The 24,821-nt window shown below is 38.2% G+C and overlaps 1 protein-coding gene across 1 annotated transcript in view; it reads right to left on the bottom strand.

The window, feature by feature from the left end:
- Positions 1 to 20,545: 20,545 nt before the first annotated feature.
- The window catches only part of CDYL2 (chromodomain Y like 2), a 55,376-nt gene continuing 51,100 nt past the window's right edge, over positions 20,546 to 24,821 (bottom strand). Inside the window, exons 5-7 of the mRNA XM_030956335.1 lie at positions 24,065 to 24,275; positions 23,221 to 23,364; positions 20,546 to 21,111 (exon numbers count right to left, since the gene is read on the bottom strand). Of these exons, the coding sequence (XP_030812195.1) occupies positions 20,953 to 21,111; positions 23,221 to 23,364; positions 24,065 to 24,275 (514 nt within the window). The 3' untranslated portion in view covers positions 20,546 to 20,952. The remainder of the gene's footprint in view (positions 21,112 to 23,220; positions 23,365 to 24,064; positions 24,276 to 24,821) is intronic.

Genomic DNA, 24,821 nt, shown 5'->3' on the forward strand with positions numbered 1-24,821 from the left:
CCTCTGAGGATCTGTAGCAGGGTAGAGCAGGGAAGAGCTGATGGCAGAAGTTGTGTTTTATGGTATTGCCAATCTGGTGCCCTTAACAAGGCATAGATTAAGAACCTGTGACCTTTTTTTTAAAAAAAAAATGAGATTGTAACAAAGTGTGAACTCTTATTTCTTTTCTCCAGCTATACCACCAAAGTTTTGAAGAGAATTTGGCTATAAGTGAGTGTTGGGTCTCACTGTAGTGAAGCTGCTGCTCTTCTGGAGCAGCAGTTGGGGGACAGTTTTTGGCTGTCCCCAGGAGCACTGGGACACTTTCTGTGTGTCTGCAGAGCAAATCTGTTCCTTTTTTAAAGACTGGGAGCAATGTCCTTAAGCAGCAATAAATGAAAAATGTTCCTTTATGTGGTGTCTCCTGTGGGCTGTATACGTGTACTTCTTAAACTTTGAGTTCTTGATCATGTCAAAAGATGAACCAGCATCTGTTATGAACATTCTTATTAAGAGAATAATAAGTAATTAATATGAACTCCTGTCATTGCAGGATTTCAGTACACACAATATAAAACACACTTAAGGCAGGTTAAAAAAAAGGAGATATTTTCTTAGATCATCTTCACCATCCTCTTGGTTGTCATGTTTTTGTTCTTGATTTTCGTGTTTTGAAAGTACTGTAAAATGTAAAGTACTGTAAAACAGCACAGAGCTTGGAAATTAAAGCTTGGATAAGTGATTATCTAGTACAGCAGAAACTGATGTATTAAAAATTATGGAAGCAAATGTCTTTTAATAAAGCAGAGTCTTTGTGCAGATCATAGCAGCTGAAGTTGGTTATTTAGCCTTTCAGAGAGCTGGTTTATATTTTATGGTAGGAGATTAGAAACATTATTGAAATGTGATAAAAATCAGCTACATGTTTTGAAATTAGTGACACTATTTCATCTGGATGCTTTTTTTTTTTTCAATTCAGTGCTTTCTGTAGTGTAGTGCTCACTAGAGGACCTGCAAAATGAAAGCATCCTAAATTTGATGTTTGTATCATGACCAAGGGACAAAATATTTTAGGAGACATATGAAATGAACAAGATTCTCCATGGATGTAAATTATGACAGCTCCATACATTTTACTAGATAATGGTATATAATTTAGGACTTAGGGATCTTGTTCTGAAGAATTTCCCTTCCAATATTTGATGCCATGAATATTTATCTTTCAGGCAGCCATGATAATCTAAATGATTTGCAAATATCTACATTAAAAACAATACAAGCAGAAAATATATTATTTGAGAAGTTTGAGAGAAGAAAGAGCCAATCCAAGTACTGCCCTTGAGCTTCATGCTTCATTTAGGCTGTGAAAATGACAAAAGTCTTAGCTGGGACCATGTTGGTTTTAAAACTGAGAAACTAAGTTTGAGAAATTGATGTGATCTCAGATTCCTGCTGTGTTCACTGACACCTGTAAAAGGGTATTGAGTGGTGGTGTGCTTGGATAGATTAGTGTTGTTTTTAGCAGATGATACAAACTAGTAAAAATCTGATATTGTTTCCTACAGATCAATAAAAAACAAGAACTGGGTTTAGAATTTGTTTTAATATTATATTCTTTAGCTTTGTCTTTCCTTGTATAAAAATATTATGACAAAGTACTGTGGTTACCAAACCAACCAGCTTCTGCAATGTCATTCTCATCTACCCCACTTCTCAGTTTCAGAATTAAAACATAAAGAATGAAATAAGTGAAATATGTACAATGAACTGCATTTGGGATCTTGTCAATGCTGCAAACAGCTCAGAGTCTCCCCACCAGGTCTCTCTGAGTATTGGTGCTTCCCAGTATGTCTGGTGAAGTGCAGCTGACTGGAACAAGAGGCTTTGGGTTCATTCTGAGCACTGCTGAAGACCATGGGATTGGAATGCAGGAAGCTTTAGGGCATGTCGGAAAGGGAAAGTAAAAATCCTTTATTACATGAGGAATATCTCTAGGAGGGTGAAGAAAAATCAGTTTAATTTTATCTGTGGTTGTAGGCTTTGCTGCAGTAATCCTTGCACATGAATGCATGCATTCACAGCTGTTTTTTAACATAATAAGCTGTGCACATACTTTTTCTGTTCCACATTGTGTTTCTTCCTCTTCTTTTCAGCAGTAGTGGAAACTGTTCTTGCAGATGCTGATAGTACCCATATACAAAGACTGGAGTAAGGAAACTGGGGCTTCCAGTCATAAACACATGGTTCTGCAGGAGACTGTGTGTTTTCTGAAGTAGTTAGAGTCAGAGTTCAAAATGAGCGAGTTATTTTTGGAGGCTTTAGTGTTACTTCTCGGTTAATTTCTTCTCTCTAACACCAAGAATTTGTCTGTACTTCTTGCTCTGTGTAGAGCAGAATGGATGCAATAGAAAAATAGGTTCTGTTAAGAAAAGTAGTGATGTTGAGGGAGATCTGTGATATAAAATATTCTGCAGCATCCTTTGTCATGCTCAGAAAATAAGGGAATTTCAGTATCTGCATGCCCCCATCAAAAAAGTGAAGGTTTGATTGCTGCTTTCCAGCTCATTGTGGGTTTATATGTCAGCCGAGTTTAATGATGAGTGGTATCCCTTCTGTAAATGTTTTATGCAATTGGTGAAAGCACATCGTCAGATTTGCTGGAAAGGTTGTCCTTTCAAGAGTGAAGTCTGTGAATGAACTCCTTGTACATTAAAATGGACAGGAACTTGGTATTTTGGTTTTTTTCCTGATTTTTTTGTTGACCTATGCGCAACATTCACATTCAACCACATAGACAAGTAGATTAATTCCTTCAGAGGCTTTCTTGCATGTTTGTTCTTGGATTATCATTTTTATTTCAAAACAGTCTGAGATGTGTGTAGCATCCCCATTTTACAGGTAATAAACTCTAGCAAAGGAAATTAATGACAGTTTGTGACTAATTCTGATGGCCTAAATTGTGACACCTAGAACTCAAGTTACCTGTTTTCAACTCCCTTGTGGCCCATCACTCCATGATCAGGGAACAGCTTCCAGGGCAGTTGGTCAGAATCATTGTATCCAGTCAGAATCCCTGAAATTGTGGGACATTTTTGAGTCCAAAGATTTTCCAATGATGAGAAAGTAAATTAGAGATAGGGATGAAATCCCATTCCATTCTGCAATATACAGGTGTCCTACCATGACACCTGCTTCTTTTTGCTTGCCTTCCTCTGCCCACTTCCTGCCATTTCAAATGTGCTCATGACCTTGGACACATGGGAGCCTTTTCCTCCAAAGCCAAGCTGCATGTTTCTGTCCTGAGCACCAGGGAGTGTGGAAGAGAATATTATGAAATGACATAATCTAGGGCCATGTGGTACTACATAATGTATGGGATGTTTCTCCAAATACTAGTTCTGCTGGCACCTTGCATAGCACCTCCCAAGTTCTCTGCTTTCCCTTCCCACTGAAAAGTCTTATCCTGCCAAATGTGCTTTAGTTCTCTATTCATCTGCTGTTCTCCTCCATCTAGGCAAACGACTGGCATGGATGTGTAAAGTCTGGCAAAGGCATTGGGAGCTGGAAGGAGAGCTGCTGAGCTGGGCTTTCCCTTGCTGGGGCTGCCAGGCCAGAGGCTTCCTGAGCTCAGCTGTGGCTCACTGAGCTGCTGCTGTGCAATTCCCAGGCATGGCACTTTATTAGGCTTCAGGTGTAATGATTTGTTTACTTAAAGAAAAAAGCAAATAATCAGCTTGAGTATCATTCTTAAATGCACTCACAGTCACTTCGTGTAACCTCTCACTTTTTGCCATGAAACCTCTTTCATAGACAGGCTTGCTCTGGGAGATCATACCTTGTACCTGGAACGAGAACATTCAGCTGCTTCAATAAAGGTGCTCTTAGCTTAGAGCGTGCAAGACAAGTCTGATTTTTGTTCCAAATGTGAAAATTCAGTTTTCCCTGCCTAGGAGGTGTTCTTATGTGTTTTACATAGTCTCATATGTAAAATGTGCTACTGTGTTGACCTTGCAATTGTGTATAAAATAAGTGTTTTAACCTTTGACTGTATTTATATCTCTCCACTTTCTTCAGTGCATAAGAATAAAGAGGCATCCTAGAATTTTAGTGTTCAACAGCAAATTCTCTACTGATTTAGAGGTTTTACTGTGGGTTATGACTGTAGGAAAAAATACAGTGTATCTGTGGGCATTGTATTGCATTGATTGAGGAACTGTAATGAAGCCTTAATCATTGACAGAATCATTCACAGAAAAGTGAATTTTTCTATACAAATATCCTTTGGCAATTTTTGTTCACAGAGGTAACAATAGAAAATAATTATATTTTAACAGAAGTTAATATTTCAGATGTATTGAGTATATTGTGGGACTTGTGACTTTCTGCAGTTGCCCATAGAACATCCCAAAGGCATGGTTAAGGTGCATGAAGCAATTCCTATTTAGTGTTTATTTTAAAACACTTAGGAGAGGTACAGCACAATAGAAGAGAACGTTGGCTATGATCTGTGGTTTCATTTGCAGTATTTTCAATGGAGAGTCTGTAGTTTGTGTTACCCTTTTCTAGTACAAATTGCCTTTGCTTGTGCTAAATGTGCATGTGCAGTTGAGCATCTGTAGTCCGCAGAATTCACAGAATCATTGGTTGGAAGAGACCTTCAAGATCATTGAGTCCAACCCAGCCCCAACCCCTCAACTGAGCCCTGGCACCCAGTGCCACATCCAGGCTTTGTTAAACACACCCAGGGATGGGGACTCCACCACCTCCCTAGGCAGCCATTCCAGAACTTTATCACCCTTTCTGTAAAAAACTTTTTCCTAATATCCAACCTGTATTTCCCTTGGTGCAGCTTGAGTCATTACGTTTTAATTTGTGGACATTTTTACTTGTGTGTAGAAGTCAGGAGCTGCAAACTAGAACTCAGAGATTGACGTGCCCAGTTTTGAGAACATGTATCTCCAGTGTTGGTGATATAAGCACCTGAACATTTTAAAGATAACAAAGAGAAGAGGGATGATTGGAAGTTGTTGAAATGTGCTAGTGGAAGGGTAGAAATGTTGAAGACTGTGAATAGCTTTACTTTCTTTCCCCTGAGTGAATTCTGTACATTGTAATAAAAGACCAAGTGTGTGTTGGGATGAATGAGTAATTCAGGGAACTGTCATATCTCTCTCCCACTCACCAGCCTGTGGAATCCACACTCAGGGGCAGTCAGCAGTGGTCTCAGCTGCAGGGCAGGACATGGGAAGCTCCCAGCTAATCTGGCACTCACACAGTGAGTTAAAAATGTTTATTTACTGCTTCAAAGGCATCCTAGTGAACTCTTCCAGCAGACATCAGAAAACATTACTGCTTGTGAACGTGCAGACACAAAAGGAAAAAGGCTCAGTAAATAAAACACCAGTCTGGCAGGTGATTCTCAATGTGGTGTTTGCTTTATGCACTTGATATTTTCAGGTATGTTCTGCTTGAGTGTAACTTCCTTCATAGGTCATACCAAAGCCCCTGCAACTGTTCAGTTCAAAAGTTAAAACAGGTTGATGCAGCAAGGAAGCAACGTTTCCAGATATAGAAAGACAGACTGGATGGAGTAAGTAACCAACCTTCCCTGGGTGTGATGTGTTTTAAAGTGTGCTTGCTAATAAATGCTGTGGTTAAATTTAGACTTGTACAGTAAGCCTGATTTACAAACTAATTTATTTTAATCAGATTTTTTATTCATCTTGAAGAAGATTTTTTATGATTTTAGATTTTGAGAAAGATTGCAAAATCTCTCTTTTCCTCTCTTATCCCCATGCCTCTTATCCACATTCAGACCAAATAATAATTTCTTAGTGCTTTTGATATTCATCAGGTTCACAAGCCAAGCCACATTTCTGATTTTCTGGACATTTTGTTCCCCCAAACCTCACCCCATTTCACTCTTGTGGCTTTCTTCCTTGTCCCTGCTTTCATTTCTCTTTCCCCAGGGTGGCCTCTCTCTGTCTTGGATACATTTCTTCCAAACTGGGAACTGCTATTACCCTTGTGGAAAAGAAAAACTGTAGAGAACTTAGAAATTCCTTAGCTATGTAAAAATGCAAACCATGGACTAGAATGTCTCCAATGACGTAACTGATGACATTTTAAACAAAACAAAAAACCAAAAAAACCAAACCAAAGAAAAAAAAGAAAAACAAAAAGAAAAACAAGCAAACAAAAAAACTGGCACAGGTTTTCTAGAGAGGCTGTGGCTGTGCCATCCCTGGAAATGTTGGATGGGGCTTGGAGGAAGCAGGTGTAGTGGAAGGGGTCCCTGCCCATGGCAGGGGGTTGGAATGAGATGGTCTTTAAGGACCCTTCCAACCAACATCATTCTATGGCTCTGTGAAACTGTTGATGGGCTAGGGTTCTTCACTGATTGTCTGATTTAGGGGATTTCAGTGAAAAGTGCCTGAATATTTTGCAGACTCATACCAAAAGCAATTCATGTGTCACGCCACATGTGTGGAGCATCTCCTGCTAGAGCAGAGGATTGAACCTTGGTTTCATAGAGCTAAACTCACCACCTTGACCTACTTATTTATTTCTCTCTCTCTAAGCTGTCTGATTCATTTGAATTAATTTGAACTTCATTTAAAGTATTAACTGATTCACTGGAATTATTTGAATGCACTGATTTATTCATAAATATGACCATGAGAAAAGGAAATAGCACATTGCAACAACTGTACATTGCAAAGAAAGGGAGAGCAAATTCAATCTGCTGTGATGAGTCTGAGTTTAACTGTATTGGCTGGAGTTTAATTTGAGGAAAATATCATTAATATGATGATAGAGCATCTGATATTTTTCTGGGAAATAACTGGTCATGTAGGAAAACCTCTCAGTCTTCCACGCTCACAAATAATTTAAATTCCATTGTTCCTTGGGGTTTTAAATTACTTCCAGTATGTTTAAAAGGGGCTGTTGACTAGAGATGAGTAAGCAACCCTTCTCTTGAGATAATATAAACTCTTTGGCTGGCAGCCCCTAATTCATTTGGCTTGCTGTCAGTCACAGTGGAAGTATCTTTGTTTTTTTAATCAAATTTTCATAGCAGTGAACCCAAAAATCAATCATGTGATACCCACTAACAGCTCGTTTGCTTATTAATGTGATTATGCACTCTGAGAACACTCAATTTTCCGTATTTTTTAATTTCTGTGGTTATTTTAACAATTGTTGCTTCAGACTTCAGAATGCTGTGTAAATCAGTCAGTGCATTACTCTGTCCCTCATGTTCAGACTAGTCCCTACTTCCCTTCACATCACTGGAAGCCCTCTTACCCAATGCCTGTCACTGTGCAGGCTCACAACAAATCCATGGAGTGATTCCAAGTCCCCATTTTGAGAGAAACATTTTATTTCCCCTAATTACCTTTATATAAGATGCACTCAACCATCCTCTTTTCTTGGAGTAAAGCCCTATTTTCAGTCTCTTCATTCACTGTGCTTTACCCTGTTAGTTTCCAAGCCCTGTGTTCATGAAGATGTTGCACGGTTCTTTTGGAGTTGTAATGATTTGTATCACCTGCTAACCTGTGCTATTTCCTCCTTGTCTTTTGTCTCATTGTCTCTTGATCCCCACCTTCAAACCCCATTTTTACATTTCATACAAACCTACTGTGTCTGTTTCTCTTTTGTATTGATCCTAAAGACCTCCCTCTAATGTGATGATTGTAATAAATGAGATTGTGCAAAGGCTGGGTAGAGCTGATGAACAAAGCTGACAGATCTCCCATCTGTGGGCTTGATCCATTCAAGTTGGTGAAAAATCTCTTACTGTTTTTAATGCAGCAAGGTCAATATCAAATTTCCATGTATCTGTATTTATAACTGTATTTCTGATTTCTGATATAACTGTATTTCTGAATTTTCCTCCTCCTTGGACAGGAACTATCTTAGTCTGCTTTACCACAGCATCTTGGCAACGGAGACAAATCTGGGTGTAGGATCTCATCTCTGTTGTAATAGAATCATAAAATCATTTAGGTTGGAAAAGACCTTTAAGACCCTTGATTGTAACCATAACACCAAACCTAACATTGCCAAGTCCACTACTTAAGTGTGTCCTTAATACCACATCTGCCAACATCAAAGACTGGGAAAGAAAAGGGGGAAAGGATTTGGGTGTTACTGATCACATTGCTGCCACATTGGAAGCAGTGAATTTGCCCACTGTCTGTTCAATTTTATAACTCTTAATTCTGTAGATCAGTGAGAGAGAGCAAACCCAGCATTGGGATTTATGGGTCAGGACACTTGTCTGGGAGTGTGGGAATGAAGTTCCTGTTGTGCTTTAGCAGTGTCACTTTGTGGATTATTATATCTGGAAACCAAAGTGCTGTACAAGGGGAGTCCTAAAGAGGTTGAAGTGATTGTGTACAAATGGGTTTGAGCAAAAAAAGGTGCAGGATCAAGCAGCAGTAGATGCAACCTGGTCTCTGTGTCTTGGCTGCTCAGCAGTTTCCTTGATGACTCAGTTACATGGTGAAATCAGCTTTCTGAATCCAAAGAACAGAAATGCCTTTTAGAACAAGGGAAGGTTCTTAGTAATTTGTTCACAAAGTAGAACATTAACCTGCTGAGTATCTTACTCCCTTAATACAAATGTCATCTTTCTTAATGTTCAAAGCACAGATTATACACAGGGAAAATTGGGAGGTCTTGCAGAATAGAAAGGAGAACATTTTAGAGCATTAGTCGCCTTACAGGGTGAGAACCTCACCCCAAGCATGTGGGTTCAGCATTTAGTACTTGCTTGATTATAATTCTTTTTATATCATTTGAAGATGACCTATTTTTTCTAGTTGTAAGATTTGAATCTCTAAAAAATGAACCATTCTTATAAAATGAACAAGACCTTCCTCCTGTTTTAAAAAGGTAGTTATTTAGTTATTTCATGCATGTAACCTGTGGTCAGCTGCTTTAATTAAATAAAACAGACCAATGATTTAGTGTTTTTGTAGATTGTCTGCAAGTAATACAAAGGCAAAAATAATCCAAATCTCTGCAAATCCAGCATCTCAGCCTGTTTTTTGAAAGGTGATGGGAAGGCTTGTGATCAAGAAAGAATGTTTTCAAACACATGGACCTGTTAAGAATATGACTGTCTGAAAGGTGCATTACTGAGCACATGCTCTCTGGCCATGCTGGACTCAGGCAGTGCTCACAAAAGCAGGAGCTTTGGTATTTTAAAAGAGATTATTGGCACAGGTCTAGGTGAGGAAAGGCTTTGCCAAAACACGGAAATCTTGCCAGGGCAGACACAAAAGACAGGTTCTCAAAGCAGCTCTGTGTATTTTGTACCTAATTTCCAGTGATGCAAATTTTGAAAAAATCATGGAAGGACATGCCTGGTCTTTGACTTGGAAGGAGCCCCATTGCTGCCACGATGTCATTCCATGGACTCCCTTAAACACAAGTGCAGCTCTGGCCTTGGGAACTCAGAGGGGTTCAGTGGGGTAGAGATGTACTCTGTTAGTTTGCAAATCATAAAATAATTTAAATTGGAAGGCCTTCTAAGCTTTAGCTTCACAGACAGTGAAATTAAAATTTTCACAATTATGATCTATATTTATAAATTATTTGTCACTGTAGTAATTACATGAGTGACACTTAGATTTGGTTTAAGAACAAACAGGACCTTTTTTGGAACAGGGGCCCATGTTCATGGCAACCTGTTATTAATTAGTCTAAAAGATACCAATGGCTGTTATGGAGGAATTTAAAGATTTATAAAGAATATAAAGATCCTGCAAGCAATTTTGGGACTTACTAGATTGTCAGCTACTTACTGCATTTATACATAACTTGAGAACTGCTGTCATCACAAGAGGAGTTTTTAGAAAATCAAAATATCCCTATACTTGGTGTTACTGGTTTTTATCTTCTTCTAGAGATAATAGTATAAATTCTATCTAAAATACAAACATTTGTCTATGCAGTATTTTTATTTAATATCTGCTATGGTGGCAGTCTTGTGCATTTCAGCTTTACCCTACCCTTATGTGTTTTTTCCACTGAGCCTTTATCTTCATTGACACATTTTATGTTCTAAATATTTGCATTTTATTTTGGTTGAAATTCATTCTGGCTATGCCAAGTTCCTTTTGCTTACTGCATGTTTTGCTTACCCATGAAGAATTGCACTTATTTCCCCATAACTTCTGCAGCAGAACATTTTGGTACCTTCTCCACCAGGTTTAGTTTTGAGTTGAGCGCCTCACCCTTGGACATGTCCTGTGGGGACAGGTTCCTGCTATGTCCCCCATGGTGAGGTCAGTGAGTATTATCCTTCCTCACAGGCTCTTCCTTGTTTTCCTGCTGGTTTTTCATCATGACCCTGCAGAAGAGCTGCTGGCCTCACTGTTACTGCATGCTTATTTGTTCCTGTATGTGTTAAGAATATTTTCTTTTAATTTCTGTATTTTCTGTGAGAGAAACTTAGTGTGTGCTTTTAAGTAAAAGCTTCTCCTCAGTGACTGAGAGTGTAAGTTTCACAGCTTGCCTGTGCCCTGGCCACTGAACAGTGGACATTGGAAACCTTTCTATCTTCAAATGGATTTGTATTGTGCATGAAAACTGAACATGGTCTGTTGCAGAATGGTTTTGGCTCTCTTTTTTAGTAATTACATATCATTATACTGCTATTAAAATGCAACCTGCCTAAACATTTTATTAGTATTTTACTACTTAATTAACAACTATTGCTTAAAACAGTCCCCATACTGAGACTTAATCCACTTAAGCATCCATATTAATGAAATGTAACTCCCCTTTTGAAGTAATATATGACTTCTATGGAATGTTTTTTCTTGGTTGGTTCTTGAAAGTGAGCCACTTATTTAGTACTGAGTATCTGAAATTATTTAAAACAGTATCTGTTAATGCTTTCTGCAAAACAATTGATAATGATATAAATAAAATTCTCAACAATTATTCACATTATCTAGGTGAAGAGCCTTCATACAACAAGCCACCAAGCTCTGAAGTGTTCAGATATTTCTGGTGCTAAATCAACAATTGTGTTAGCTTTGTAGTGTCACTACATGTGTCATTTCCTTTGCTCTCTGACTCTCCTGGTGTGTTCCATAGGTTCCAAGCAGTGTAGAATGGAATGGCATGGAGATATTGTGATTTCCCAGGGAGGTACACAAAGAAAACCAAAAGGGTGTTTGGGTTTGGGAGAACAAAATTAAAGAATTTCCTATTTGTAAATGGATTTTTTAAAATATAATTTTTAATGGAGGAGTGCTGGCTATATAAAATAATGCTCTAGAGAGTTCTGGAACTCTGCAGGATTTCTGAGAATTAGTGTTGTTATAATTATGGAAGATTACTTAGAGCCTTCTGCATACAAGAAAGATGTGTCTTGATTTTCTTCCATAAACTGCAAGCTTAACACTGCATACTGACAATCTTTTACATTTCTCTTTTTTTCAAAATCTCAGATGGAGGAATTTAGCAGCATGCATGGGGAATTTGCTTTCTAAACTGAAGATCTGCAGGACCTGGTTCTCTTCTCACACTTCTGTAGGTCAAGTGCAACCTGTGGCAGAGTGAGTGAGTGACATTGGTTTTTAATGAAGTTATTCTTTGGTCATAGTTCTGTATTTCCAGTCTGTAAGATGATGGAGGGGAATGTGGGGTTTGAAGAGAAAATCTCCTTCCTTCTGCTGTGTTCTTCTGTGGGACATTGCCATCTTTTCATGTCCTAGATTCTGGTCAACCATTTGAGCTCACAGTCAGCTCAAATTTATCTCCTTTGGCTCAGATGTGTCTGTGTAATCTGCAGGCCCTGCTGCAGTTGTTAACATCTGGCAGAAAGACAGAGCTGAAGGATGAGGGGAAAGTCTTTCTGGCTATTCCAGTAGGGTTTGTCAGGCCTTGTCTCTTAATGCCATAGGTGATGGTTTTTTCTAAACTTTGAATTAGACTTTATGAGGGCCATTAGATGGGAGAAAAGACTTTCATAGATCTCTGAAGGGACACTCACTGTGTTTCCACCCTGGACATACTAGATGTCTACACAAATTGTTATCTTTTCCATTTCACAGCCCAGGCTTAATCAGGGCAGGACAAACTAACAGTAAATGGATGATAGCGGCTGTGAGCTGAGCTTCTGGAGGAGATGGCTCTGGCCGTGGAGGTCAGTGGGGCCAGATGTGCAAAAAAAACTGCTTTGTGTAGGCATTTGTAGGCTCAAACAGCAGAGCTGGCTGTTCTCAGCCATAACTGGGAACTGTATCTGTTCCCTAATGGGGGTAAGCTGTAAATTCACAGCTGGTCTATAATTACCCTTTACTAACACTCTGAAGGTAATAACTGGAGTCTTTTCTCCCCACTCCTTTCCCCTCCACCCCAGGTGTCCAACATGGTTATTTACACCTGTGAGGAGTGAGTAAGAAAGTAGGTATAAAATGCTGTCATTCAGGTTTGGCAGTGTTTAACTACCTTGTAAATGAGTGTTCAGATCTTCAGATGGATGATTGAGTACTCTTTCAAATATATATTTTTTTAATCCTCACTTTTTAATGCTCTTTTTGCATCCTGAATAGAGTACCTAGAGTGATCATGCACAGTGATGGAATTCAGTGGGGAATTTTTTACGATGTGTTAATTTAAAAATGATTTAGGAAATCTTGTGATTTCATCAACCACTCCACAAGAACACTGTGAAGCAAAGTCATGTGCACAGATACTCCTTTGGGAATAGGACAGATGAGTTGAACTGTATTTTCATTAGGAAAATGTACTCCTTTTTTATCTGTGCAAGTATTAAATATTACCAATTCTAATGCTCTTGTGAAACCCTTCAGCATTCAGTCTTACCAGGGTTATCACTGGGATTTTGGTCAGAGTAAGGATTTTCGGGCTGCACTGATATGTGTTCATGAACCTCTTTCTCATTAGTTTGCTGTTTGCTATTTACTTAAGTGTTTGTCCTAATTTAAAATTTGAGAAGTTCTGTAAAGTTGGAAGAAAATTGAGACAGTTGCCTGTATTAGTGGTTTAAAAGTTCCAGTAATTTTTTGCATTTTTATGGTGTACTTTCATTCTGTTAGTAAGAAGAATGTTCTCTGAGTGAGGGTTAAATGCCTCACTCGTGCCTTGATTCCCTCCCCTGCCTGCTGACTCACCATTTCACTGGCACACAGCCATGGTGCAGTTGTGGAGTGTGTTTACCAAGTGCTTGAATCACAAATAGAGAGCTGTTGGATTTTCTCGTACTTGAAATGGTTGGGAAAACTTTTAGCCTTTCAAATCAGCCACAATGAAGACTGTTCCTTTAAAGCTCAGTTTTAATTTTTGAATATATTTTCAGATGAAAAGCATTTATTTAAAAAGCATCATTTAGAAGGAGACAGTGTCTTTGTGTTCTAACTACTTACAGCCATATTTGGAAGGTGAATTCTACCAGGTCTAACTGCTTTGGGATATTCCTTTCCAACTGGCATCACATTAGCATCCAGGAAAATAAGTCTGCTTCATCCTGCTACATGTAAATACATGAAAAAGAAAATTTGCTGTTTTTCTGGTCTGATGAAGGCAAGTGCTGGGGGTGGGGTGGTGTTATCAGCACCATGTCTGGGGCTTTTGTCAGATGCCCTGGCCATGGGCATAAGGAGCTTGTGGGTTGCTTTATAGTTAATAAATTACATGGCTTCAGACCTCATTCTGGGAGCAGCCCTATGCAAAGGAGTGATAAAAGGTCATTACAGGAAAACTCAGGCCTGCACGACTGATCTCAGTGAGGCTTGCTCTCAGAAATAAAGGGAAACTCTGGAGCCCACAGTCCAACAGTGGGATGCTGCTAGAGCCATCAAAGCTGTGTTCATTTGCCCTTTGGAGCAGGAGCATCCCTCAGCAGTGCAGCCATCAAGAGCTTGGAGCTGTTGCTCATTTTGAATCTAATGGGCAAAGGATAGACTTGAAGGGAATTGTTTATCAGAGTATGAGTCTCTGACAAAGTTGCTGCAGCTGCATTTGAAATAAACAAGTGAGAGGCTAAAATAATTAGACACGGGAGGAGTTTAATGTGAATTCCTGTATTCATTTAATGCAAGTGAATTGGTGGGCAGCATATGGAGTAAGCAGGCATCTGGAAGGACAGCAGTAGGAAATTGTTGATCTTTTTTGGAGTAATAGATAGTGTAGTACTTATTTACAGACACATCAGAAACACATTTCTGGATGACTGTGAATAACTTATTTCTAGATGATAGTAATTAACTCAGCTGTAACGAGTCAAGATTGCTGCTTAGTGTTTAAATAATTTTTCATTCTAGAAACTCCAATGTTAGATTAAACTTTTTATTTCATCTTAGGAAGGAGAAGCAGTTCAACAGTCCTTGTTTCAAACATGACTCCTGGTTGCAAAGAGCATTTTTCACTTTTCTCTTTACAGTTGTTCACTAATATATTTCTATCTATGACCAATGTATAAAATCAGTTTCACAGATGTGTTACACAGTCATCCAGAATTCAAGTTGATAAATGTGACTGAAAAGTTGAGGAAGGTTAAAACACAGCAGGGCATGACTTTCTACTAACAGGAGTCAGCAAAAACATTGAAAATGTTTCTTTAGAGACAAGGGAAGTCAGGAGGAGGATCTCTAGTGATGCTAGTGGCTCTTGACTTGGATCCATGGGATTTGTTCAAGGGACACCAGTGTCATGAAGTGCTAAGGAAAGGTAATGCAGTCCAACATAGAATTTTTAAAGTTACTAAATATGAAATGTTTAATTTTCTCAAAATGAAAATTGCCTTCTTTCTCCCATAGTACTCTTCACGGTTCCAGATGAAAATTACTGAGTCACCAGACGGACTTAATAATTAGAATTTAACAAAGTTTTTAACAGTTCTATTTTTATTATATATCTGTAATGAGCAAATTTGTAAAACCAAGGAAAGAGTATAAATTAAAGCAAAGTGGTGCTAACAGAGTTCAAATGGTTTGAGTTCTAGAGGGGGTTGTTAGTCTGGCTTTTTTAGTAATCTGAAACTCTCCACGCTATGAGTGGAGATTGGTTTTGAGGTTAAGTCAGTTGTGAAGAGATGTGTTATGTTTGATTAAATTTTACTTCTGAAGGAGTTTCATGACAAATAAGACACCCAAGGAGGGGTGAATTCCTGAAGTTAATATGTCCAGAATCAAACTTGACTTCTTCCTTTGCAACCAAATTGTCCTCTAGTCCAAATTCTGACAATTGTTTTGCTTTGAACTCCTCCAGTGTTTAAAATTGGTTTTTTTTTTCACATGCTATCATTTGCTTTCAGAACCTCTCCTTGTTCTTGCCATATGCAATATTATTTCTGTTATTCAAAATGAGAAGTGGCACATCTTAGTGTATGCAGAGCTTTTACCTGTTTTTATACCTTAACTGGGATCAATACCTTCCTGTTCTTTTATACACGCAATTATTTCTTTATATCTACTTAACAGATTCCTCTTCCATGTAATCTGTGTATTAATTTGCTGCAACAAGGACTTACATTTGAAAAAGCTTGAAACCCCCCTCCTCCAAATATTTGGATTAAGTTTTTAAAGAATTTTGCTTTCTTTTAAAAATGAACTATTTAAAATTAAATTCACATGATGACAATTTGTGTCAAAACGAAACCAAATTTATCAATAAAACTGTTAGACAGGAAAGGTGTCACACCCTGTTCATCATGTGCATGTTGCTCACAGTCCATTGGATGCCACATTAAGTTAATTCCTGACAAGAGCCACCCTAATAAATAATTGGATTTGTTGATAGTGAAGCAAGACCAAATTGCTCAATCCTCTGCTTCAAATAGCTGACCACAGTTTTTTACTAACAGTGCCTGTCAGTTTAAAGCCAACCAATGTAATTGCCAGAACTAATTGTTTCCTTTGAGTGAAGTGTAGGTAATTTTTTCAGACCTTGTTAGATGGTTGTCTAACCCTGGCTGTCTGTAAAAATATCCTTCCTTTTCTGCCCCAGGCAGAAGTAATTTACAGTTACTCTTCTAATCACAGGAGATACATGATTGCAAACAGCATTTGTGGATGCTATGGGCAAAGAATCTCCTGGTACACAAGAGCCCCTGGCAAGAGGTTGTCTGGAGCCATGGGTGGTCCACAGGCTGATCCCCCTCCTGCACCAGGCTGGGGCTGGGCTGAGTCTGGCAAACACCACTTCAAAATCAAATTCCCTCATGTGGAGCCAAAATCCTGCCTGGAGCAGCTGGGTCTGGGCAGGAATGCTTTAGGTGCTGTGCACATATCAAGTAGTGGAAGTGGTAATGGTGTCCTAGAAGTGCTTTTGTGAGACAGTTCTTGCTGGTTTTCTTGTACTTGATCAAGAAATGGTAATTGAAATGGATCATAATTGATTTCAGAGAGTTCTTAATGCAGTGTCTCTCAGTGCTCTGGGTTTTGCCATTTGAAAAAAAATTAATTTTCTTTTGAAAAGCCCGCTGTATGCCTGGTCTCTTTGGAAAGGCAGGAGCCTGTGAATAGTATTATCATATATAATGGCTACCACTTATCAGATTCATTCTGATTATGTAAAACTGAAAATCACTGCAGTGAAATGAAGTTTCAATGTTTTTATTCAAAGCAGCTTCTCACAATGTATAAATACTGCATATTAACACACATGAAAAATACAACTTCTAAGGCACCCAGAAATGTGTCCATACACTAGTTACAGGACCATCAACAAATAAATTGTGTACAATTTGATCTAGACAGTCAATATTTGAAATATCAGAAGATACAAGTCCCTCAGTACTGTACCAGTTTCAGAAAATATTTACAACACTGTGATATAGGGGTGCCTGTACCCTTATAATATTATAATATGTACTCATCATTACAAATATTAGAAACTGTTTTAGTCTGTTCCATGGCATTCTGACAAAATAACTTAAGGGCCTAATTTGCAAAGTTCTACAATTAATTATTTGTGCAAGTTCTGAAAATAAATTTACATTGACATAACTTGTGAATTTTTGGTTCTTTGCTTCATCTCAGAGGTTTGGTAATAAGCCTTACCAATAGACATGCCATCCCAGCTGAACATCACTCCTTTCCCAATAGCTCAGTGGATACATCTTTCCCCCTTATACCTGACATGGATGAGGATGCAGTGTTTGAAGCAGAAAGAGATTGTTTGATCTTCGGTACAAATGTCAAACTAGTTCACTGGCAAAGGAACTAATGCTTGATTAGAATAATGCAATTCTTTGGTCCTTTGTTTTTTATGGAAGGCATAACATTTTTATTCACTAAAAATCGAAATCCTGTCTGTGAGCAAGCAAGCTAGTGAATGACTTTCAGTGTAGTATTTAAAATAGCAGTAAAGAGATTTAATATGGCTTAAAACATACGGTTAATTGGGCAGACACAGATAACACATCGAGGATAGCGAGTACCCAAATGTACTATGATAAGATTGTCTATAAGTCTCTTATGTAAACTTCTTTAGTGTCTCCTAAAGAGTGCTGGCTTTAGCCAGATTTGACTTTTATAGACCCAGCCACACAAAGCCTGAGATTAAACTACCATGGTTGGGAGCACAAATGCACAGTTTATATATAACAAAGCCCATTGCTGACAAGTCTACCTATGTTGTTCAAAAGAAACAACCCGTATTGTCCTTTTCACGAGAAAAACTTAAGGCCCTGTACTCTGATTTGCTAACTTTCTTACAGCAATTATTTGGGGAAGTCCTTAGTGCTGCATAAGCAGTCATGCAGCTTTAAAGATTTCTTGTACCTAATGGTAAGGCTTATTCACAAATGCAATGCATTTATAAATTATATTTAAAACTGTAAAGGCTGGCAAAATAATTAAAAAACCCAAAACCAAAAATAAAACAAACCCCAACCAAAACTGTTTGTTCATCCCTAACATTAAAAGAGCATTTTATTCTAATGAAAAACTATTGGCACAAAACCATTATATTATAGATTAAAAGAACAGTTCATAGTAGTGAAAAAGATTGCCTAAAACGCATACCCTAACCTACCACAGAAATATAAAAGTTTATATTTTGAAAATATATACTGTATTAAAGTTTGTAAGCTTATTTATTTAAACAGAAATGTACTGAAATAGTAAACTAAGCAACACTTATCTACAGCAAAAATATACATGCAGGACAACACAAAATAAACCGCTTACCTTTAATATCTACAAATGCAAAACTGTAGAATTTTAAAGATTGTACAAAACAATTTACACAAGAATAAAATAACATACTTAAACAACAAATTGCATTTTTAATCTTAAATACTGTGAATATTAGTAAAGGTACCCAGACTAATATGTACAGTACATCTAGATATCTGAATACCTAGTAAGGATAGAAACACAAGAGAAAATTCAGATTCTGATATTTAAATACTGGAAAAGAAGCTTTCAACATTGTTATTACTCTTTTTTGAAGGGAAAATAGATTCCATGAAAACTAGATTGTAACTGTATAGATATGAATAATTAAAAATGTTAACTATGGTTAGCGCTTGCTTTAATGGAAAAATAATTATAGAAAATGTATTTCAACCATTCCTTTGTCATAAAAAATGCTAAGATACAGATATCTGAAAATTCAGATGAAATGGTGCAGTTTAAAAGATCCAACAACGTAAGATTCTTCTCTGCTTGCAAATCTCTTTCGGAACACATTCCTTCACATTGCTGAGCAATCTTGCTATATTTATCTACAAAAACTAAGCATAGTATTGAAATAAACTTCCTAAAATCTTATTATCATATGACTAGGAGTTATGGCTCTCTGGACGGGAGTAAAGGAAATAAAGGAAATTGAGGAATTGTGGTACTTTCCATTGCCTTTTTTTCTTTTTCTGAAGGTGTATGCTGGAGGCCTGATTGTGCAAACTCGTGTGTGTGTGTGTGTGTGTGTGTATGTTTTTCACTGGGGTAACCCCTCTTTTTCCAGGTGACTCATGTGCACCTGTCCTGCCGGGGGCCCAGGGCCTCGATCCAACGTGCCCCATGGTGCTGCTGGCAGGTTGTGGACAAAAACAAGGGTTGGTATAAAATAAGTGGTACATCCATCACTTCAAGTAGTTATTGAAAGAGTTCTCTTTCAGTAATTTTAAAATAAGCTAATGGTATCAATAAGTTTCTTTTAAAAAACATTTTAAACAGGCTAATTAGAAGCCAGATTCTGTCTTTTTAATGAAGAATTTCCATGAGAACTTCTGCATTTAGAGTAATGATTTCCTTAAAATTCAGTGGTACAATTAGGGCATAAAAACAGCACTTCTAATTATTTGCGGAAAAAGAAATGTTACATTAATATGTTGAAGGCTACTGTTTACTGTAATCACCTGTTTGTTAACTTTACAAAGGCTTTGTTGAAACTCTTTATGGAAATGCTAAGAGGGAGAAAGCTGAGCAGCCTCATTTGCATATGTTTAAATCATAATAAGTGACTGAGCTCAAGGGTGGAGAGCAAGTGCACAAATTACAAAGCAAACAAATGTGCAAAGCTTCTGCTTCAAGAGGTTTCAATTTGGGCGTACTATAATGGCAGGTGAAGTCTCAGAGCATGCTCCTGTCCTTTCCACACAAACTGCCCATAGCAGGAAAGAACTGAGAGAGATCCAGTGTTCAGAAGTCAGTCAGTGTCACTGAACAGTACTAGGATCACATTCCAAAAGAGCAGATTGGATTTTCCTTCTTTATTGTGGACTGCTTTTATGGATAGCCATAAGTTCTTGTAACAGGTGCTGGGGTGGCCAGATGTGGAGAGCTGGGAAAAGCAAAACAAAACCTCTGCCTCCACTGAGTTCAATGCCTAGCACCTTGTATAAACTGCTGGCCCACACCCAAAGGCCTCCAGAGCAGAAATTATCTCACACCTGAGGAATCAGGCAACTAGACTAAGGCTCATAAGGATTTGCTTTTAGACTTCAGACCATAAGGGGTGTTTAAACCTGAAAAACAGTACAATGCCACGCAAGGGCACCACTCACCCTGTTACTGATATTGGCTAACAGGAGTATAGTAAACTTAAATAAAGCATCTGGTTGGCGAGCCCTTCAGTGCTCCTCAAGAAGGCAGAAAGTGAAGAGAGACTTAAGGGGGACTCACTGTGTCAGAACCCACTTTTTTTTTCTCTTAACCCTGGCAAATGAATCTGTTTTCATACATTTTTTGTACAGTTTTACACATAGAGGAGCATGCACGTGGCTGTTTCATTTACTGCCCACCATATTCTGTGGGTTTTCTATATATTCTTTATTTTTCTACTCAGTTTGCTGCTAAAAATTTAGAATGCAAACTTAGTGTTTGCATTCTCATGTGATACCTTTAATTCAGTCAAAAGGGTAATATGAAAATAAGATCTGTGATCAATAAACAACTGAATATGAACACAAAATAAATAAGTTAAATAAATTTAACAAAGAAAAAAATTCTAGAAGTTTTTGTAAACTAACTTTACATATTATACATATAAATTATCAGATTTTTCCATTAAACTGTTAGAACTTAGAAAAAAATAATTACCATATTTCTAATGTATGGTTTTTGGGTCTACCAAAGGTCGTGCTGACCCGGATTTTAGACTGAGCCCTCTGTGTCAGCCCAGATGTGCTGCAACAGCAAGAATAAGTTAAGAAGGACAGATAAAATAAACCCTTACAGGTGGGTGAGCCTTGCTGGGCCTCAGTGGTGCTTCTCAGCACATGGAATGTAGAGTTGGATGTGGATGAGCAATGTGAAAGATGCAGCCTCTGCACAGGTTACGTGCACTGAACGCCTGCCCACGTCTTGGTTACACAAAATCAAACCAGCTACAAGCAGCTGTGCAGCTCACACAGCCACAGGCATTGGGATCACTGTCACAAATTCCTCACTGATGCATTGCCTCTGCTTCTCAAACATGGTCATGTCTGACTCTGGTCACAACTGGAGCAATTTCTCTTTAAGTTAGGCCAAGATATCAGACTTCATAAATTTTGTCTTGCAAGTAGCTGAATAATGAATCCAGTCCTTTGGAAGAACTCCACAGCTGTTTTAACATCTGACACTCCTTCTCGTTCACCTCTTCAAGTCCGGATTTCAGGAAGCTCCGCACGAGACATTTGGACTCTTCCAATACCTAAAGCCAAAATACAACTCAGTATTTTATTCTGAATCTGAAAAAAATACTATGGATAATGGCATGACCAGTATTTTTATACTGACTCTGTTTTACGATCTAAATAACTCCTTTGGGCACAGAAATTACATTTGATTTCTAGCCACAACTCCACTTGCTGATAGTCTGCATCTTTAAGAATTGAGGTTGATGGGCTAGTGCCAGGTTTTTAAAAGAATGAGGGATTCTAAAGCACCTTAGTTTATTGAAGGTCTGCCATGAAGCACAAGGAGCTGAACTCCCTCACATTGAAATGAAAATGTGTGAGGGACAATATACTGGCTACCTGTTTTCTGGAAGGTGGCCTTTAAGGGTAAACATGTTGGAAACCCAAATGTGGATGTCCATTATCTTTAACAATTTCCCCACATGTATTATTTCCTTACCAATACAGAAATTAATATCAAAGGGCCTTTACTGCAAATCCCCTTTTAAGTCTTTCTGCTTACATTTTTATAGAAGTTAAATAGTTTGTAAAAGATTGGTCCTAAACGAAACAAGCACCCTCTGACTGTGTTCTGGAGTTAGATTTACTTGGCAGATACAACAAATCACTTGAGATCTCTGCAACAGAAACCAACCTCAAGGTCTTAGTAATTGTTGCAAGTTCTGAAAGGCACAAACTGCAGGTCCATGGTTGCTACCATAGTTCAACTCATTTTTCCCAGACCCATCTTTAAGCACATTGAGATTGATTCCTTTAAAATTAGTTTTTAAATACACACCACCAGTATGTATCTCACAGGGAACCCAACTGGTCAAACAAACCCAATAATAATTCCTACATTACTGATTTGCTGAGGACAGGAGATTTACTATAACTAGCACAGTGTTCTGTGGGAAGGGAGGTGCATTCTCTTCACTCAGCTTTGTCAAGACCATCATGTTAAGCCCAGTTCCTATGTGCTGTGGGTTTCAACACTGATATTGCAAAGTAGTATTTGTCTTTAACTCAAGTAAATGGTGTTAATAGCAAATCAAGGGCCCTGTGCATTTTTTGTGGTCTGTTTGTGAACAAGTCTTTGAAGGTTTATCTTTGTCCACAAGTCAGCACCGGTCTTTCCAAGGGATCTTGAGAAAATTTCATTGACAGCCAATAGCAGTGAGGGAAGGAAGAATTCACAGTAAAGCCCAGAGGTTTTCCCAACTCAAATAATACACATTATATCAGCATCATCAAATAAAATTCTGCTACATTTCCAGAGAGTTTCATTCTCAATGTCTTCTGTGAGATCTAATCTACACTTTGTTTAATTAAAAATCTCTTGTGTCTCTACCTCCTTTTGCAGCAGATCTTTTCAATGAAACTGAGGGATGCTGAGACAGTTTCAGACATAGGAAATACAGCAAGAAACTATAACAGTTTTCACTTTAATTACTGCAGTTTTATTGCAGCCAGTATCACTTTCTTCACTGCATGTTTTTTAAACAAGGATGTGCCCAGAATAGGAGTATATCTGCCTGAAGGGAAAAAACTCTAGGAAGACAGGAAAGGATTTTCTTTCAACTTTGGTGTACACAAAAGGAAAGTTATAATACACTGTGACCAGAATGTGTTCAAATCCCTCTTGTCTGGATCTCACCTCTCCTTCACAGCAGAGCTTAGCTGGCTCTATCCTACCCTTCTGAGGTGCTGTGTGGAACATTCTACACCAGCAGTGCAGGTGCAGAAAGAAGGCAGATTCAGCTGAAATCCTGTCCTGTAGGCCAGGACAAAGTGAAGGGCAAATCTGTTTTCTTACAGATTTCCCAGTACAGTTGTGGAGTTTTAGACTGTTACGCATTCATGCAGGAAACCTGTGCTAAAATCCCCTTTCAAAATCTGGGGCAAGGAGGTGCCACTCATTGAAAAAATACTAATACTGTGAAAGGAAATAACTCCCCCCATCCTGATCCCTGAAAAATTAGAAACTCCATGAGCTCACTGATTCCTATCCAGGTTTTCTGATGTCAGCCTTCTTTCACAGGTATGGTTGTGGAAACTGAGGTCCCACATGTGACAAGCCTTGGGAGCACACCTTACCTGTGTGAAATGTCTGTGAATTTTAATGAGGGACTTTGATTTCTTACCACTGCACTGCAGGATGCCATTTCTTTCACTCGTAGCATCACTTCTTGGCTAAATGTTGTTGGCCAAAATACTTGTGACACCAGTCCTCTGCTGCAGGCTTCCTGTGCTGTCAGCTTTCTCCCACAGAACAACATTTCATTTGCCTGTGAAACCAAAAGACTCTGGTAATCTTGGGTTATAATTCCCTTCAAATTTTTCTCATACTTGCCTGCTATTTTTACGATTAAATTACAAATGTTCTTCTGTATCTTTCCATACTGCAAAATACTTTAAAAGGAGTTTCAGTAGCTATTTAAGGATTGTGCAGGTGGCCAGAGCACAGCATGGGTTTAATTTAAGAGAAATGTGCTGGCATGCATGGTGAATCTGTATTGCTGATCTTACAAGAGTAACTATCAGTGATACTGCGTGGAGAGTCATGGAACCCAGTAGGAAATATTTGTGGGGCAAATTCTGATTTATTATACTGGTAAAAGCTAAGCAGCCTTACTGGAATCATTGTGGATTATCTTTAAAGAGCAGAGAGCTGTATCTGGCTGTATTACTGCCCACTCCTAACATGATGCAGACAACTACTCTGCAAGGTTGTTCTGCTAATGTATTTCTTCACTTTTCTACCATGATGTTGACAATCTTAGCTTTTTCAATCTTTCTTGTGTACACCAGGTGTTGTATATTGAATTCCAAGATTATTTCATGATAAGAAGTTGGTAGTGATTAGATGAACTTTCCATAGATTTCATTTCCATTAAAGACAATTAAGAAAATGGTTTACTTTTTAAAGAGAGAAAGAATCAGGAATTTATGAAAGGTTCTTCAGCAATTTGAGGTGGAAAACCTTACCAGTGCAACACCCAGAATTTGTGGGAATGTGTATGATGAGCAGCCAGCTGGAGTGAGTCGGATTGTTGCATATGGTGTCTGAAACCAAGCCTTCTCACTTGCCCAAACGATATCACAGAGTGGTAAAATAGAAGCTCCTAACCCCAGAGCAGGGCCGTTGATAGCAACCACAATTGGCTTCTTAAATTGAATAAAAGCTTTTACAAAATCCCTAAAATAAAAAATAAAAGAAAGATCTTGAATACAGAAGTAACGCATAAATATCCAAGTTTAAAGTACTTAATCTGAAAACAAATTAGAACCACAGAAGAACACAACAAATGCCCAGTTTTATGAGGTCAGAACTGTAAGATACTTTCTAGTTTGCACATGGAAGAGTCTGCTTATTTTTAGTTATTTAATCTTTCTGAGTACCTGGGCTATTGCATAGTTTTGTGTATGTTGTATATGGCCTGATTAAGTGGATTGCATTGAGTGTTGTACTTTTTGCAGAAAGGTTTGGTTGGGTTAGTTTTACTTCTGGACCAGTAACTCCCAAGTTTGAACACGTAGCACTTCTTGGTTTGCTCCACAGTGGCTGGGATGGACCTTGTTTGGCTGCTGATGAAATATAATAGTCTGATTTTTTTTTTCCAAGAAGTTCTCTTAAGATCCTGTGTCAAAGGTTACTGCAAGTCCCATCAGTGGATTGGGAGATTGTAATGTTTATGGCACCAGCAGAAAGAATAAGATGTGCAAAGAAGAGTCAGAGAAATGT

The sequence above is a fragment of the Camarhynchus parvulus genome, chromosome 11, assembly GCF_901933205.1.
Source record: "Camarhynchus parvulus chromosome 11, STF_HiC, whole genome shotgun sequence".
Lineage (NCBI taxonomy): Eukaryota > Metazoa > Chordata > Aves > Passeriformes > Thraupidae > Camarhynchus > Camarhynchus parvulus.